This window comes from Clarias gariepinus, chromosome 14 (assembly GCF_024256425.1).
Source record: "Clarias gariepinus isolate MV-2021 ecotype Netherlands chromosome 14, CGAR_prim_01v2, whole genome shotgun sequence".
In the NCBI taxonomy this organism is placed as follows: Eukaryota; Metazoa; Chordata; class Actinopteri; order Siluriformes; family Clariidae; genus Clarias; species Clarias gariepinus.
In genome coordinates, this window is record NC_071113.1 from 26,791,565 (window position 1) to 26,810,588 (window position 19,024).

Sequence of the window (19,024 nt, forward strand, 5' to 3'; positions counted from 1 at the left end):
ATGCCTTTATTCACAGGAAACTTCATCACAAGTCTGGTTTGTACTTGACAACAGATCTGTATACTGTAATATTACAAATTAGTCCAAATTTAATGCAACAGTGAGGTTACACTTCAGGTTCCAACCCCACTGATTAGGACATTTGTAAGTACCTCTGGATAAATGCATCTGCCAAATGCCTGAATGCATATGTCTGTGCTGCCCTCTAGTGTATCATTTCCACATAGGATTTTTCAAATTATCACTACATTATATGGTTTAATCAAAAACAACACTCATGTACTGTATATAGAGCTGCAGGGGGCTTGGAGCCTATCCCAGGAGACGTAGGACACAAGGCGGGGTAGACCTGGATGGACAGGGTGCTAATCCATCACAGGACACACACACATACTGTACACATACACTCACATACTACAGGCAGTTTTGGAACACCAATTACCCTAATCCGCTTGTCTCGGACACTAAGCGCGGGGAGAACATGCAAACTCCATGCACACAGACCCCAGGCGGAAATCGAACCCGGAACCTGGAGGTGCAAGGCGACAGTGCTAACAGCGCCCTACGATTAACTTAAATAAATGCTTTATTACTGTAGTAATTACAGTTGAAAGGCAAAAGAAAAAGTCAGGTTTATTATCATTTCAAGCACATGCAGTAAGTACAGCACACAGTTACATGAAATAATGTTCCTGCAGCGAACAGCTTGCCTGATTTGCCAGGAAATGTCATCAATAAAAAGGCATTTTCAGAGATGGTGGAAATGCAGGAAAAACATAAACCAAAATGGAAATCAACATGATCCAAAAAAACAACAGAGCGAAAACATAATATCGATACACGAAACATAATAACACAAAGACATGCAAGATAAGCCAGACTAACTGTACTCTTAATCAATGAGTTAATCAAGAACACCATGAAGACGAACAGGAAACACTAGACAGTGAGACAATTTTAATACAAAAGCACCAAGCGCAGAGTTCATGGTGGCTCCTGAGCTTTAACTGGCGCAACTTTTGGTTTCCAGAATGTCCGGCACGGTCTGCAAGTCTCTGAGAATGTGTAAGAGTTAGCTTGAGTTTGTGCCTGCTTGTATTCCTCCATCTGTGTGTCTGTCCTGAGCTGAAAGCCTCCGCTCTCTCGGAATGGATCCAGTGGACTCTGGGATGGCCTGGATTTTGCTCGTAGCTCAAATTCAACATGGTGGCCCTCACGCTTCAACTCACTTCTCGGTAAAGTATTTCCCGGACTCTGGGTATCTTCCTGGGCTGCAGTGTTGATGTTGGCTGTGGTCAATTTGTTGACTTTGCATGCTGTTTTAGTCCTTCTGGACTTAGGAAAAGTCAAAGTTGGGACGCTGGAATGTGGGGAATGCTGAAGCGTGTGGGGTTTTAGAGGCGTGTATATCTTAAGCATGCCTTGAAATGAGGACGGTTTACGGGCTGAATGTGGACGTTTGGACGCTTTCGAAGCTGGAGGAGGAGCTGGCTCTCTGTTCGGAGGAGGACCCCAGGCGTCTCGAACCGCAGCGTTCAGCTCCATGTTGGAGGTGGCCGGGTCTTTGCACTCGCCCTGACAGCTAGGACGGACCCTTAGCAGGACCTGGGAGGTTGTGATCGGGTGATGGGGGCCTCTCTTCCTCACGTGCCCTTGCACAGCTCTCTCACTCAGGGACATCACATACCTCTGGGTCATGTATCGCTTATCTGAATTAAAAAAATAATAAAATAATGCAACTTAGACGTTTTGATGTTCTGTTTACTCCATTGTACTGAAATCAATTCGTCAAATGTAACTGATTCGACAAAGTGTTGAAAATAATATCAGGACACAGAAAAATGCAGTAACCTGCCAAAACTGACGAACAGTACAGACCATGTGATTGTTGCATGCTGGGAGCTGAGAGGCTCCTCAGCCGCTGGGAGAGAAATTGAGTCTTCGATCGCCTCTCGTTCTTTTTTGATTTGGATGAGCTTGCTGAAGCCGACTCCTTGGGACGAGGAAGTGTGTGATCAGGGATGCACTTCTGCTCTGACAGTGCACTGTAATCCCACTGCTGCTCAGCAAACTGAAGAAACAAAACACGGCTGCTGGTGTTCACCACCATACTGAGAAAGAGAGAGAACGGGAGAGCAAAAAAAAAAAGCAGATGTTTTTAATGTGTATATATTTACTGCATATGTATACTTTGGATTCGTGTGTGTGTGTGTGATTTTTGGTCAAACTCACATATTATGATGTGTGTATAAAGACCGTATAGGACGTTCATCGGTGCTAATTTTGATGAGTCTGAGACAATCCCCACTGAGCAAGTTAAAGATCCGGATCTTTCCGTCCACACAGCCGGTGATGACCCGCAGGAAGAGGGAAGACAACGTTACCACTTCCCTACATTATCACAAGACATTGTAGAAACAGTTATTCCAGATTTAAATTTAAATGTGTAATTGTTGAAGGAGTCTTAACTGGCGGCACTTTGTCACAGGTAGACCTCACCTTAGGTCTGAAATCTATCCCAGGATGCTTAGGGCACAAGGCGGGCAACGCCCTGGACGGGGCGCCAATACATCGCAGGGCACACACACATACACACTCATTTACACACTACGGGCAATTTGGGGATGCCTATTCTGCAGGGCTTTTGGACTGCGGGAGGAAACCAGAGTACCCGGAGGAAACCCACCAAGCACGGGGTGAACATGCACACAGAAACGAATCGGGAATCAAACCCAGATCCAGAAGGTGCAAAGCAACAGTGCTAAACACTACGCCACCTTGCCGCCCTCAGGTAAAGCTGTAAATTAATTTTTGTTTTACATGAGAGAGCCTTTATAATGGTGGAGTTCACGCTTTAAAACTTCTCAGTAACATGAAATCTTATTCACCTTATTAACTGATGATGAAAAAGATGAGCTGGAAAAGGAAAGACTGTAACTTTTATAATAGGTGATACTGCAAACTTGTACAAACCGTCTGTGTGGATGTTCATCAGTATTAAACACAACCTGTAGTATTATTATAAAGCAATTGGAGACATGCTATTTATTTGGGATGGGAATCACCAGTGACCATGCGATATGATATTATCGCTACAGTATATGCCAAATTTAACATTTAATTTAAAATTAAAGTAAACAAAAACATGTACTTAGAAACAAACTAAGCAAATAATTCTCTCCTACTACACGGGATGCCAATGTGGAAATAGTTTAGAGTGCACCACCTGCAGGGTTATAAAGGAACTGCGATGTTTTACTGCCTCAAACGCCTCCAAAGACTCAAAACTCAACTTGACAATGAGTATGTGTTCAGTAGCTGTGAGCATAAGGGCGCCTCTGCATGGTTTCTAAAGGAAAAAAGGCGAGACTTCTAAGGCATGCAAGTTTCAAGACTAATTTACGTCCATGGTGTTTTGAGACTGGTGCTACCTTTGGTAATGTAACACCAATAAAAATGCAATTCTGTTGCACCACTTGGAAGCTCTTGCACTCAGCACAGAAGCATTTGTATTCGAGGCTGATCGCCCATGGCCGATCGAGCTGTAACCCAGCCAGCTCTCACTGTCTGATCGACTGATGCATGGTCCATTATAAAGGAAAAAATATATTTTTTTAATCGATTTGGGGTCATTGTGAATCGTCACACAAAAGAATCCCGATTCATAACTGAATTGATTTTTCCATGATCTCATCTCAAGGTTACCTAGTGGACCATATCGCATTACCCCAGCTTTAATTATTACCTTATCACAGAGTATGTCTATGTGGCAAATTAAAAAATTCTGATCTGTTATATATTTTATACTTGTTTGACTCACCGTGGATGTTGGAAGGTCATGAGACATTTTTTTAATTCAGGGTCTGTACTCCAGGCCATCACCTGAGCGTCCGGTCCTCCAGACAAGATGTGATACTGGTCAAAGAACAGACACTTTACAGCGCCCTGGTGACCCTGCGTGACCTATAAACATAAAAAACACACAATTTACAGATGTAAATACGGTGTATTTAGATCTGTCTGGTGAAACATGTGATATGCATGATGCATGTTTAAGATGTGACTGATCTAAATAAATATATATGGATATAATAGTAAACGGAGATGCTGAGTGTCATCTTAGGGAATACTTAGGTTTTAAATCAGTTAATAAGCTAATAAATGAAGGAATGAATGACTTGAGTTCAGGTCTGGTCAAATGATCCTGGCCAAAAGAACAGAAAGTTTGGTACAATTTTGTCACATGACAAACAAACATTTAAATGCTTTACATTTTAGTACCTAAACAGTATGACTTTTCGTTATTTCTTCCATGTAGTTAATGAGTGAATTTCCTCTCATCCTGGCAGTGTACCTTCAAAAGAGTCGCTGTCTGGATGTCCCACATCTTGATCAATCCTCCCTCACAGCCGCTGAGCACCAGAGACGAGTCCGTCTTCACACACACTATAGGCTTCCGATGACGAAACTTCATCCTGTCATAGCACTGACCCGTCTGCAGGCTCCACACTGACACCACAACGTTATAAACGTTTACATTTCCCCATGTGCATCAAAGCTCAAGCAATGTGTGAGAATAGAACATTATGGGAACTGATAAGAAGGTGACTTGTTAATTGCCGACTTTATACTTTTACCTTTGACTTTGCAGTCTCTGGCTCCGGACACCAGGTGGTTTCTGTGCAGGTCCAGGCAGGTGATGGTGCCCATGTGTCCAGAGAACAGCATCACACATGCCCCTGTTTTCAGGTTCCAGCATCTTCCAAATAAAATGTTTGCTTTAGTTTGGGTGTATTACAAGAAAACAGTCAGGCTTTATGTTCTGGCCATGGGTTATCAATAAACAACCAAAATAAAGGCGGCCTATTATGCAAAATTTAATTTTTAGAAATTTAGATGGGTCTCCAGCAAGCGTGTACAAAGCATTTCTCTGTTCTTCTACTTTTTTTTTATTGTACTGACCAGGTTTTAAACTTAGAAGCTCTCTGCGGGTTATTTCAGCTAGAGCATCAACACACTTTGAAGGAGATCTGAGACCTGCGCTAGCTTGTAAAAGAAATAGAAATAGCACTGTCGCCCTGCATTTCCAGGGTCTGGGTTCGATTCCTGCCTCCGGTCAGTGTGCATGGAGTTTGCATGTTCTCCTCATGCTTGGTGGGATTCCTCTGGGTACTCCAGGTTTCCTCCAACAGTCCAAAGACATACATTCATTGGCATCCCCAAATTGCCCATGAGCATGTGTGTGTGTATATGTGTGTGCATTGCAATGGATTGCCACGTCCAGCGTGTACCCTGCCTCGAGCCCTCAGTATCCAGGTATAAGCTCCAGGCCTCCCGTGACACAGAATAAAGCGGTATAAACGATATAAAGTCCCTGCGCCTGGTGTTCACATGTGGAGCTGCACTTGATGTGTTAAGAAGCAATGGAGGTAATGTCAGCCAATAAAATCACCATTGCTTATATTAACACACACTAGCCATGTTTAATGGTCCCCCTTTCTTTTGTTATAAATAACAAGCATTATGTCAACTTCCATACCTACAATAACAAAATCATAGCTATCTGTTTAAAGATACTGCCAGACTGTGAAATGGCTCCTCAGTGTCAGTGTAATTAACCTTACCGGATGCTGAGATCGTAGCTGGCGCTGATCACCAGTTCTCTCTCCTCACACACCAGCACTGCTCGCACGCTACCCGCATGGCCATGCATCACTGGGGGAACCTGCTTCATGAGCGTCGTGTCCAGCAGACGCACAGATCGGTCCTTAGAGCCCAGCGCCACCATCCTGCCTCCATTATAATGGATCACTCTACTGGGGTCTTCTCTGTGGTGAAGGACAAGCAGGTTGGTTATCATTACAATTAACAGATGATCATTTGCTTAGTATTGAAAACGCAGAAACTTAACCACAGTGCTTTTCAAGGCTTATATTAATTCTATCAGATAGAATTGATACAATTATACCCAAATGATGACCAAAAAAGGGTGGGTAGGGAAATTACCATTTATTGCTGCTATAACGTGAATGTTAACAGAGACTAGCTGGTTTTAAGGACATCCCTTATATCTATAAATGAATAAACTGACTATGTTCATTCTTAATTGATTACATTTATTCTTAAATAAGTAAAATTATTCCTATTATTGTTAAATTGCTGTGGTATAATTAATTAAGTTGGGGAAAGTGGGGAAGGTTCCACAGCTGTGCTGATATCCAGCACAACAGCACGCCCTCAAGTGTGATATTTCTTTTAAACAACAGTTCTACAAACACAATTCATTATTAACAGATTATGATTTGTTTGTTTTATTCAATTAATTATTTTGCTCCATCAACACATATCATTCTGCAACTGGCAGAAATAATTAACAGCAAATGGAGGAGCTGGCGACTGACAGTTAGCGTAATTAACAGGTGAAAGTAGTTTTAAATTCTTACCGGTTCTTACCATGAAGGTGGTGGACAGTCCTGTAAATCTCACAAGTTTCTCTTTAATTTTCCACTTATTCTGGTTTAGAATATCAGAGTGCCAGAGTTGAATCCCAAATAGTGTTAAATGGAATGCTAGTGCACTTTGTAGACTGTATAACCCTTGTTTCACACACCAAGTAGTGCCCTAGATCAGCGGTTAGAGAGGGGTTTGAGATTCAGTCTTGTGTTGCAAGCTAGTTAACTTTGTAGCTCCGGGTGGCCATGAACAGAACGACATGGACGACTCAATTCAAGAACGAGGCCATCCAAAATGACTTAGAAGCAGTTGCTAAGCAGACAGTTGTGTAAGATGACTCTCAGGACTGCTGTGGACTGTACTGACCTACTTTCCCCCATGCTGTTGCCGAAAGCAGTAATTAACAATTGTTAGAACAGTTGTCTCTGACGGAGTGAAAATATCCGGATTAGTATAAAGCAAAATTCCTGGTTAAATAAACAAAGAAACCATGTTGATAATAAAAGGTGTTTATGGAACTGTTGTATAAAATTAATCACACTGGTTTTGAGGTCATGCTGTAGTGCTGGATATCAGCACGGCTGTGATGTGGTCATTGGCATGAAAGCGTAGCATCACTGTTTTGTGATACTTCTAATTAACCGGTCGCCTGTTGTTACAGAATCCCCGCGATGTTTTGTTTGTTATATCTCTTCCTATCATTTTTCATTTTTTAAGTCTGTAGTACTTCAAAACGCATAAATATTTGACTTAGTTTTATTATAAATATCACTTTGGAATTATTATGGACTGCAAGGGTTAGGGTTAGTATATAGTACAGTAATGGAAATTTTAATTATGTACTTGTTTAGTGATTAAATGAAAAAAATAATTTTACTATATAAATGTATTCACTTCAGCTAATGTCTATTGTTGTATAATGCCTAGTCCTTGAGCAATCCATATTAAAGACTAAAATTAGAGTTTTTTTTTTTTCATATGATTACAGTCGTGTGCATTATTGGTAAACCCTTGTCCTTAATGAACTAATCAACTGTACAGTACAAAATTAAATCCTCTCTTCTCCACTGTACCTGTCCAACATGATTAAAACATTGTAGACTCCACAGTACACATTCCTCTCCTCCATCTCCACGACCTTGGTTTTAATCTTTGCATAGACCATCTCAAAGCCCCCGAGATCCTGTAGGAATACACACACATGCACGCACACACACAGATGAATATCGTATCTGATACAGCTACTTAAATAAATTCTAACTCCCAAAATATTAGAGACCTTCTTATTTTTTTGCGAACTCTTCTTATGCTGGATGTGCATCTCCTCTTTTCTGATGGGCACCAGGACCTCACGGATCCTCGCATAGACAGGGTTGACTACAAAAGGCGTTCCCTATGAAAGAACGCATCACATCAGTGCTCTAAGATAGATAATAAACACACAGATATACATAGGATGTGCTATTAGTATAATAGATAGGCAAGCAAAAATATATCATGTATAGATCATGCTATAGATAATCTAATTAAATATTCAACTATGAAATCCATTCGCTTTCTGTCTGAGCATCAAATTTATCACCTGCAAAATCACGGCTTGGTCCTCCACCATCTTTTTCACTCTGTGCTCTGCTACGATCTCCTCGGTTAGGTACTGCCAGTGTTGAGAGACATGTCTACAGCTTTGTAGCGTGGTCTTATCCAACAGGCCTGAGACAAACATCACACACTTCTCACTTTGGTGGAAGGACATTTTCCATAATACATAACACCACTGCATATTTGTCCCGCTGTCAGCCCAAAAATATGACCACAATTGGACCTGAGGCTTTTTTTTAATGTTTATAGTGTCTGATCTGAATTATATTAGCGGAATTATAAATGTCCTTTTGATTAGGACATACAGGTAGTCCCTGACTTACAAAAGAGTTCCATTCTAAGAGCATGTTTGTTAGTCCAATTTGTTCTTAAGTCGGACAAAGTGAGCCATATTCGCCTTTGACACGAATATACAACATAAAGCATACCAATCCATTTGACTAAATCTGACTACCATAATGAGTCTTGTATTCTATTCAACAGTTAATCCTTCTACTTTTGTCAAAAATTGTTCTTCCTTGGTGACGCTACAGAATTTCACGCATTGTGAGCAGGTGCAGAACAAACTGGGAATCTTGTTACTTGTTACTAGTGCGAGATTGAGAGTCTAAGTTCACATAGAGTACGCTTTTCTGTCCAGCCTTTAATGCTATTTAAGCCTGTGACTGGTTAATAAAACCGTGACAGTAATAGCACACACAGCTGAAAGGATCTGATCGCAAGCACAAAGGCCATGACTTGAGAAACCTGTTAATCCTGCTAAACCTGGCAACATCTGAGCACAATAGATATAAGAAGGGTTCAATGTATAGATCAAATAGCATTTGAGAGAATAGAGTGATGCTGATGTCACTGGTACTCATATTACAGTAAACTCTTATGCACTAGACAATATCACTACAGGTACCAGTTAATATCTAATCAGTGTCCTGTGGTGATCTCTTAATTGAAAGAGTTGAGGGAGATAATAGATTGTACTTTGTAAATGTTTAGTTACCCTTAGCAGTTGTTCACATGCAGAGTAAACTTAATGACAGGTTTATGTGTTACAGTGGTTAAAGGACATCTCTTAAATGTACTGTACTTGCAATACCTGTTTCAGAAGGTCTGATCTTCATGACTGTTGTTACTTAACTAATGCCATATGTGTTATTTAATTGTTTTCAAATCTCCAGCATTGTTCTCGGATGTAGAAAATAAATCACAAAACAAAGATGGTGTGTCCAGACTTTTGACTGGTACTGCTGCAGGAGGTGTTTAGCAGTTATGCATGAAATAGAATTAATGGTCCCACCCCAAAGTTGATTATTTTGCAATAACAGAGCATGCCAATTAAAAGAAAATATATACTGTACTGCTGTTATACAGTTATAGTCACACTTAATTTAAGTTGTTCCCATTCCTGAAAATCACAAAAGTGTAAACCCCAAGACAGAAGTACTGATACTGGAGACTCCTTCCATAAATCTCCTTACAGTATAACTCACCATATCAATGGTGTTGCAATCAATGTAACTTATCCTTTGTCACATTGAAAATCTGTTTATTATCAATATTAGATTATATAGAAGGTCATTCATACAAGTCACCACAATGGCTGTTACTATAGAAGCAGTAATATTTAGCAGTAACTGTCATCTGACCAATCAGAGTGAGGAATTAAAAAGCATTGTGGCTGAAGTAAAAAAAAACAATCTACACTCCCTGCTAAAACCTTTAACAACTGTCTCAATGCTTTAATAGTAAAACTTGTTAGATAAGACTGGAACTGTGGTTTTCTACAAATTTCTTCCGTTCATATTAGTAATGCAATGCAGGAAAATATCATTACAGGAATCTGCATTCATGTTATAAGATAATGAGTGCACTATGACTTTAGAAAAAAACTATTACTGCATGTCTCTTCTCTCACCTAAAATCTTCTTGGCGAGCCCAACCGGAAGACCCCGAATAAAGTCTCGGTGTTGGCTGACTCCTGACATGGATTTGGAAGACCTGGGGACAACCATGAGTGCAGGATCATCTGCCTCACTGCTCTTCAACCTCCGACACCTGAGCATTGCTTCCTCCACATAATTCCAGCTGGAATTCTTGACTGTGGGGGAAAAAAACATGAATGCTGGCATATTTGCAATATTTCTGACTGCCTATGAAAATATTCATATTATATGGATCAAACATATATTTGTTATACTCTATATAGATCTTATTTCTATTCTATCATTGAGTAATGCCCAGTGTATTCTCAATGGGAAAAAAATGACTTACTGGGTTTTGAATAGTCCTGAAAGTCTAATTCAGTGGCATCTCGGGTTTCATGAGGGAAAGTGCCATTCTCAAAGATTGAGCTGGCTTGAACAAGTAGGTCTTGTTCGGGATCTTTGCCAGAGCTGAAGGAATAATTTGATTGAGATACATAACTGCTGTTCTCCTCAGAGTTTGGAAAAACTGCAAAACATAAGAGTAAACTTTGTTTTTTTCAATTCTTCTCACATTTTTATCCTGGATGCTTGAATGGACTATGATGTAGCAGTAAATATGCAGTGGTTAAAAAAATATCCTTGGGATCATGCAGCATGCTGGTATTTCGGCAGGACTATAAGTAATGAAACGATTACTGTATTTACCTTTTGTATGACTCTTTTGTATTAATTTAGTGTTGGGTTGCACGGAAGCATGGCACAGTCTTCCTACTTCAGAGCACAAGTGTCCACACTTCAGTCGTTCTAAGCTTGGATTACTTTTTGTGCATAATTTCGTATGTTTGGCTTGTGTCTGTGTTTTACCTCACACCTCCCTAAAACAATACACTGGTATGTGAATGCATTACTCTAAAGTGCCCCTAGGTGTCAATAAGTGTGTGCATGATGCCCTGTCATCCAGGGTGCATTACTGCGTTGTGCTCAATGTTCCTGAGACTAGCACTGGATCTACTAAGACCCTAACCAGGACAGAGTGTTTACTGGAGATGAATAAATTAATACATTTATTCTCATGCAAATGTGTTTATTTTCTTCTGTGGCAGTGGTGGCTCAGAGGGCTAAGGCACTAAGTTACTGATCGGTAGATCGGCAGTTGGATCTCCAGCTCCACCAGGTTACCACTGTTGGGCCCTTGAGCGAGGCCCTTAACCCTGTCTGCTAAAGGGACGCTGTATTATGGCTGACCCTGGGCTCTGACCCCAGTTACGCTGGGATATGCGAAGAAGGAATTTCACTATGCGGTAATGCATATGTGAACAATAAAGACTTAACTAAACATGTCAAATACACATGCATATGATGAAAATAATGTTTTTCGAGATACATATTGTTTTAACTAAGTAATTATTTTAATCATAGTATAAACATTCAGCCATTAAAATTACTATACATTTATGGTGAAACTTTGCGGTAAAATACATTTCCCGGCCAAAATACAAGTCACCACAATAAAAGTTCACTTGGATTATCCAATGAAAAGCTCTTAATTATTTGCTTAGATAAGTCACTTGCAATCTTTAAGCGCCGACTAAAGACCTCTGTCCTTTAAATAAATCGGGTTAATTCCTTACCTTAAATAAATCCCTCCCAATCCCACCCTTCCAACAGTGTTTGACTAATGGTACTTGTAGTTAGTAGCCTAGTAACCCAGTGTAAGGATAGATCTAATGACGGAAACTTCAAAGCATTTTTGTAAGTTGCTCTGTATAAGAACATCGGTCAAATGTATAAATGTAAACGAAAACAGCCAAAACACAGTATTGGTGCTGATTTTATATATATATATATATATATATATATATATATTTTTTTTTTTTTTTTTTTTTTTTTAAGTACAACATAGACCAATCCTGCTTCATTAAAAATTTCAAGTTGCTAACTTTAGCCAGTTTTGAAAGACGATTTTATATGTGCCCCAAGAATGATAATTTTTCAGTGTTATACTGTCTCGCTTATTCATATTTCTCTGAGTGTTGATAATAAAATTGGTGTAAGCTTTTAGAAGCATGTGACATGTAAAAACCTGTTGCTTAAATTAAAGCATTCTGTGCAAAATTAAGTCTCTGTAATGGTAATCTGTAACCATGTCCAATTCATGTTGCAATATCTTACAAATTTAGCATTTTTTTTAAAATACATTTTTTCAAAGTTATATCTTGTCATAGGAAATGTGGCAGCACAGTGGTGTAGTACAGTAGTTAGCACTGTTGCCTTGCACTTGGGTTGGATTCCTGCATTGGGTCTGTGTGCCTGGAGTTTGCATGTTCTCCTCATGCAGATTAGGATGACTGGCATTTCCAAATTGCTCGTAGTATGAATGTTGACCAGAAGTCCTACCACGGTCATACAGAATGGGAATAAATAGTGACAATGGTCTCCATTGAGGTATGGATAGATTCCTAGATAGTTAAATGGATGTTAAACCTAAATTGGCCAAATTTCATCTGAATAACAATTAAGATAATTGAAAGATAATTGAAGTCTTTCATTTTATCTGCATTTTTACAAAGAACGAAGCATGGATCGGGAGATAAAGAAGCATTAAGTGGTATATGATCCTATCTGAAAATTTACTTTTTTTTCACTTAGGTGAGGACACTCTTCAGCACCAATATCGTGTTTCAGAAGAAACCAAGTGCATCTTTAATCAAAGCTGTGAATCGATTCGCTTAAAAGATTCATTTAAAGAACCGACTCCTTGACAAACCGATCCATCACTACTGACGACAAGTAAATAAGTCTTATTAGCCCATGTTGGGTTGTTTTTACTGCGTTCAATATTATAATATGAACGGCTGTTAATGACATTAGGATTAATACTGGAATTAGGCTTTTTTTTGTACCTGTACTGCGCCTGAGGAGGTTTAAATCACTTTTCTCGCGCGCTATCAGAACGCGCACCAGGTTCCCCAGCACGTGCAGGAGATCCGCATCGCAGTAGGTCAAGAGAGCCAGTAAATACTGCGTTTTCGTCACATTCGAGCTGTTTTTAAACCATTCCCAGGTGTTCAACATTTCCTTCCCGAGCACTTTCTCGTCCTGAGCCGAGCCGGACGCGGCGGCCACTTTGGCGCGACTCCTGGTGTAGGTGAAGTCTTTCCCCGAAGTGACCTGCAGCACATTCCGCACATTCTCCAGGAGCTCCAGACTCTCACAGCGCACCAGCACCCCGGTCAGGAACCTCCGCTTCGCGCTGTCTCCGGCTGATATCAGCCATTCTGCTGAATTGTGCAGTTTATTCGTGTAATCTGTCCCGAGTCTCTGCCCCTGTCTTCTCGTCTCGTCCTGCATCTCCACACACACATTACAAGCCGCCAGACATGGACATTGTGTCTGCACTAACTTGGACACTTGGAAGGCGTGTCTCGTCCCCCCCTAAGGTGTCCGAATTCCATTAAACATTAAAAAAAAAGAAAGGACGAAACTTTTAACGTAGTGCCACCTTTGCCACATTTCAGACCTTTCCTCTGTGACGTCATCACCGAAACCATTGTTCTTGTCTTCACTCATCATAGAAGACGTCACACCTCCCCCCACCACCTACACCCTTTTACCTTCGTCACTTATTTCTTTATTTATTTGTTGATTTGTCTGTTGTCTCATATATTTACATACTCTTTCAGTTTGCCTATACTGTAGTGAATAACTTTTTATTTATTTATTTTCTGTTCTGTTAACTGTTGATAGTTAATTGTATAATTACAATTTTTACACATGAATCTACTTTTTTTTTACTATTGTTATTGTAATTTTTGTTATTAGAAATATATTATTATTAATGTTGCTGGTCTTTCAAAGGGGTCGCCACAGCAGATCATCCAGTCCGCACATACAAGCTTGGCACATACAAATTCCTGCCTCAGGTCTGTGTGCCTGAAGCATGTGTGCATGATTTTTTCCGTGATGGGTGGGTTTCCTTCGGATACTCCGGTTTCCTCCCAAAGTCTGAAGACATGCAGATTAGGTTAATAGGCTTTCCCAAAACTGCCTAGTGTGTTTATGCCCTGCTATGGATTATCACCTTTTACACAATTTTGTTCCCAAAGTCTTCTGGGATGGGTTCCAGCCCCCCCTCACACCTGGACATTCAAGGCAGCATAATAAGGACCACCTATCATACATTGGATCATGAACTATTTAACTAAAACACCAGTTAGTTCTGCTCATGGACTGTGTATTAAATATTTCCTTTTCATTCTATACACTTTTGACTTTAAATGCAAAAGTGAACTGTGCCATCTACAAATATTTTATTGATGTATATTTGATTTATTTTATTTTTAATGTATCCTATTCCCCAAGTCCCCAGTGTTTTAGTTACACTGCTGTTTACTGTCTACTGTCGGTTACTGTGTTATTCAATGCTACTGCAGAACTGCAAAACCAGACAAAAGTCTTCCCACAAGCTGCCTCCACACACAAGAATGTAATGGTAGTTAGGACTGTTGCCATGCAACAAGATCCACACAGGAGACAAAATAAAGGGACAAAATAATTTATTATTACTATATAAAATAATGAATTATATATACTGCTAAAGAAAAAAGGGAACACTTAGTCCCGGTTTGACTTGAACCATGCATACACATATGAGAGGCATTCAAGTCAAACTAGGACAAAGTGTTACCTTTATTTTTTGAGCAGTAGGCCTATATATAATCATGCATACATATTGTTACAACATTATACATTTTTACAGAAAATTTAAAAACCAACTAACAAATTAAATGAATAAGTACATATAAGTATTTTAAAAAAAGGTTTTAAAAAAGGTATAATTTTATGAGAAAATGTGCCAGACTCAACTAATAACCTTAAATGAAAAGAGAGAGCACGAGCAAGAGAGAGAGAGACAAATAATATGTCATGCCCTTATAATAAACTGTGTAAGAAACAATCTGGTCAAAAATTGTATGCTCAAATTTTTTTGTCATAAAAATTTTATATTTTTAGATTTGAATCTTAAAAGTTTTGGACATTTACAGATTTATTTTTTACCACAATTTCAGCCATACGGTTTGTAGCTTCTAATTTTTTTACTCGTGGACACTTTTTTACCTTTTAACATAAGCAACACAGTATTTAAATTGATTTAAAACTTGATTCCTGTCTCTGTGTGCATGAGTTTGCATGTTCTCCTTGTGCTTGGTGGGTTTCCTCCGGGTACTCTGGTTTCCTCCCACAGTCCAAAGATATGCAGGTAAGGCTAATTGGCATTCCCAAATTGTCAGTAGTATGTGTTTGTGCCCTGCGATGGATTGGCACCCTGTCCGGTGTGTACCCTGCATTGTGCCCTAAGTCTCCTGGAATAGGCTCCAGGTCCCCGCGACACTTAATACAGGATAAAGCGGTATAGAAGATGAGATGGAAATGTGCAAATTTCAGAGAAAATATAGTGCATATTCCCTTAATTAATTAAAACATGGAAGGGGTATTATATTGAATAATATATTACTTTAATATGCTGAGTATTTAGTACTTTTATTGTCCGTCATATTCCAAATGAGACTATAAGAGTAAACCTTAGGCAGTATTTCTACTCTTTATTTATAACGGTTGTTAGGAAGAGAAAAAAAAAAAACGCATGTGCGCCGCCCGGGAATCGAACCCGGGTCGCAAGAATGGGAATCTTGCATGATACCACTACACCAGCGGCGCTGTACAAGGAAGCCGCACAAACCTACCTATCAGCTTCCCTTCAATGCGCGTTCAACCGGTTTATTGTTATCCTTTCTTTTATGTTTTTGTTTGGTTTTCCAATAAGCTGCCCACTAATGCCACTGATTTCCTGCTTTGAAGCAAATGCGCCCTGAGTCACTTTACAAAGGACATTTCTCATTTTAATATGAACCTACACTTATAATATTGAGCGTTTCCATTAGAGAGCTTTAAGGTAAGTTAACATGATTAAAATGTAATCTAGTTCGCTAATGAACTAAAAATAGCTAAAAAAAAAAAAAAAAAAAGCTTTTATAATAATATAGTTTTATTACAATAAGTTACAGGACGAGTCTCTTATTAAAATATTCACTTCCCTCAACAGGCCACGAGATGGCGTTGTAGCCCAGAAAACATTTTTCTTATACTGTACATGAGCGCAAAGCATCACAATAAAGGTACATGTTTCTTCTGTATAATATATGACTGAAAGGCGTAGCTAGTCACGTGTTTGTGGCTGACAGATTTGAAAAGAAAGAAAGAAACTTTGAATCAATGTACAATTTGCATATTACATTGCATAAATCGAGCCTTTAAAAATACTGTACACCCAGCTTCGTGCAGTTTGCCAGGCGTGCACATTTTGAAACAAAGCGTAACTTTTATATGTCCACATCATATTTATTTCATACCCCTTTACAGTGCAGTAGCTACAGTAAAAATAAATAAAGCAGTTTCGATTGCTAAATATGTCAGTGCACAGGATGCTAAATTAGGTTCTGGAGAACCAGTTGTGATGCACACACACCCAACCCCTGTGTGAAAACTAGTGCAACCACTAAACCGTGGTCAGAATGTGAGTATAGTGTGTATTGTACACGGGCAGAGCCTTGTAGTAATGTGTAATTCGTCATTAGATCGTGTGAATAATGTACCTGCTAACAAAAAAAAAAAAAAAACACGTGTGATTTATTGACACGTGAATCCAGTATGATTATCCTTCGCAAGGCCACGCAGAGCGTTTGATGTACTGTACATGTGACGCGACTCATTTGCAAAGTCCTTTTATCTTTAGAGATACAGTAACTCAGCAGCGGCTGCGATGTGAGGAGCGATTCGTTTCGGTTTAGACTCGCAGAGGCCTGTGTGTGTGTGTGTGTGTGGTGACGGAGGAAGGAAGATGGAGAAAGAGAGGTGAGACAGACGAGGCAGAGCGATGACACGCTTTGAGAGTCACACGGTGAAGGCGTTCGAAGTCACAGGGCCGACCTTCAACAGGAAACGTCGACTTCCGCAAGACTTTCTCACCAAACATGTATGGCAGCCTGACAGAACTTGAGAATGTTTCAGTGAGGCAGGTTCCACTGTGTGACGCTGGATTGTTGTGTTTGTCCTGGATGCGAGGGCAGGGAGGAGAGAGGACTCCAGGAGGATTTAGAGTAATACAGGAAGACGACTAGAAACTCTTGGCCAACATGATCCCAGCTCAGGATGGTTCTCGTCCCACTGCTGACAGACTGCTGGTTCCAACACAAGAGGCAAGTGTTTAACAGGTTTTTTATTCTTCATATAAGCAAAATAATAAAATCATAAGGACAACTCCAGATCTCTGGTTAAGTATGATCAGATACATCATATACTGAAAATGCACCTATATTTTTAGTTTTTATGGTTTGCATGTTTTTTTTTGTTACAGTGTGTTCTATAAGGAACAGGCAGAACGATTAAATGACTGTTCAGTCCCAACTTCTGCACTTTATTTCCATCTACATATCCATCTATTTATTTTCCATCATTCTATTCTACCGTTTATGCATCTGAAACCAAGCACAATGAAAATCCTAAATATTATTGCCAAGCTTCCTTATCATAGCGAACAAGGAAGTGCAGCCAACCACCAGAGCTCTGCTTGTGTATCTGCATGGTCATGTTCTGCAAGTTGGTCATGTAAAAAAAAAAAAAAAAAAAAGATCATAACGGTTCTCAGAATGAGTGACATAACAGTAATTTGCGATACAGTGCACTCATCTAAATTGTTATATAGGTGATTCAGAAGTTTCAGAAGCAGCTTAAAATGAATTTTAACGAGAAATTAATGTGATTTTCCTCCAAATCAGCAAGGTGATGTTTAGGCTCGTTGTTCACGTCTCTGGCGTGGCACTGCAGAAAGAAGGCTAATCTTGTTATTGAATTCTCAAACTGGCATCTGTGAATCACAGTTTAAAATTATTTGGTTCAATATATGGATATTATTATATTCCAAATTGAGTTATTATGCTTAATAGCGCATTTGACCGATCCATAGTGTTGACGGAAACTGAACTAATTAAATCCGAACCTAAAAACTCAAAAATAAAGCAATGTATAAATAATATCAAATTAAGCCTAATGGGTTTTGTTAGTGAAACACTTAGGAATGAAAAGCTATATAGTTCTAATAAATAAACAAAATATTTTGTTCCCATTTAAATAAATCCTCCTGTGATAGGTTTCTTTAAAGCATCACTTTATATTAGCTTAACTGGGAGTTATCAGATTTGATGGGTGGCTCCACTATATAAAATAATTGAATATGATTGATTGATTGATTGATCGATCAATCAGCTCGATTGAAGCTTGACCATGGTCTGTAACTGTTTTTATCCTCATTTAAAGGATGTTCATAAATCTGTAATTATGTGTAGTCCATAGTGTTTATGTTACAGTTAAAAGGGTCTCTGGCTGCCATATATTTAAGAACTCCATAAATAATAGTTTGGGCTACCACTGATGTAAAAATAAAGATGTGAACCACCACTGAACCACCGAACTGACAGACATACACAATAGCAGGTTGATCGGTTTTAATAAAATACCAGCAATTAAAAAACACAAGAAAGATAATGGCTAATTAAAAGGTCTGGTAAACAAATTGGCATAAATCAGAAAGAGGGTGTACTTTGCAGTGGGTCCTTATATACTGTGTGTGTTAGTGTGTGTGTGTGGGATTAAGACCAGGTGTTGCTAATGAGTAGTCAGGATAATGAAAGTTATAGTTCATTTTGTCCATGTTTTTAGCTAATGACGTGTATTGTGCATTAAGTTCACATGCCGATCTTAGCATGTTTATGACGCCACCCTGTTTAGGCAGCATTGTTAAGATTTAGGTTGAGGGGAAAATGTATAAAATGTAATATTTTGTAAAAAATAATCCTCTACATTGACAATTTCCCATTAGTCAGCAACAATTTAAAAAGCGATATGACCGCCATCGACTGTACAGTTTAATTAAAAATGTGTAGATTAATCTAGCTGATATTGTTATCAACTATTATTAATTCTTAGTATCAAAC

At 39.2% G+C, this 19,024-nt stretch overlaps 2 protein-coding genes and 1 non-coding gene across 3 annotated transcripts in view; 1 reads left to right on the forward strand and 2 right to left on the reverse strand.

Moving 5' to 3' along the window:
- Positions 1-838: 838 nt before the first annotated feature.
- Positions 839-13,325, reverse strand: fbxw10 (F-box and WD repeat domain containing 10). The gene is made up of 13 exons (XM_053510839.1): positions 12,878-13,325; positions 10,321-10,500; positions 9,965-10,147; positions 8,036-8,163; positions 7,733-7,846; positions 7,527-7,636; positions 5,625-5,828; positions 4,638-4,759; positions 4,355-4,509; positions 3,821-3,963; positions 2,233-2,391; positions 1,879-2,111; positions 839-1,709 (listed from the first exon to the last, which is right to left on the reverse strand). Exons 1-13 carry the CDS (start codon positions 13,323-13,325, stop codon positions 985-987), a joined length of 2,904 nt encoding a protein of 967 aa, XP_053366814.1. The 3' UTR covers positions 839-984.
- Positions 13,326-15,621: 2,296 nt separating this feature from the next.
- On the reverse strand, positions 15,622-15,692 carry trnag-ccc (transfer RNA glycine (anticodon CCC)). The gene has a single exon. It is a non-coding gene; the product is annotated as a tRNA-Gly (tRNA).
- A 1,472-nt stretch (positions 15,693-17,164) lies between these two features.
- Positions 17,165-19,024, forward strand: part of unc13d (unc-13 homolog D (C. elegans)) — a 32,840-nt gene continuing 30,980 nt past the window's right edge. Inside the window, exon 1 of the mRNA XM_053512332.1 lies at positions 17,165-17,230. Within this exon, the coding sequence (XP_053368307.1) occupies positions 17,168-17,230 (63 nt within the window). The 5' untranslated portion in view covers positions 17,165-17,167. The remainder of the gene's footprint in view (positions 17,231-19,024) is intronic.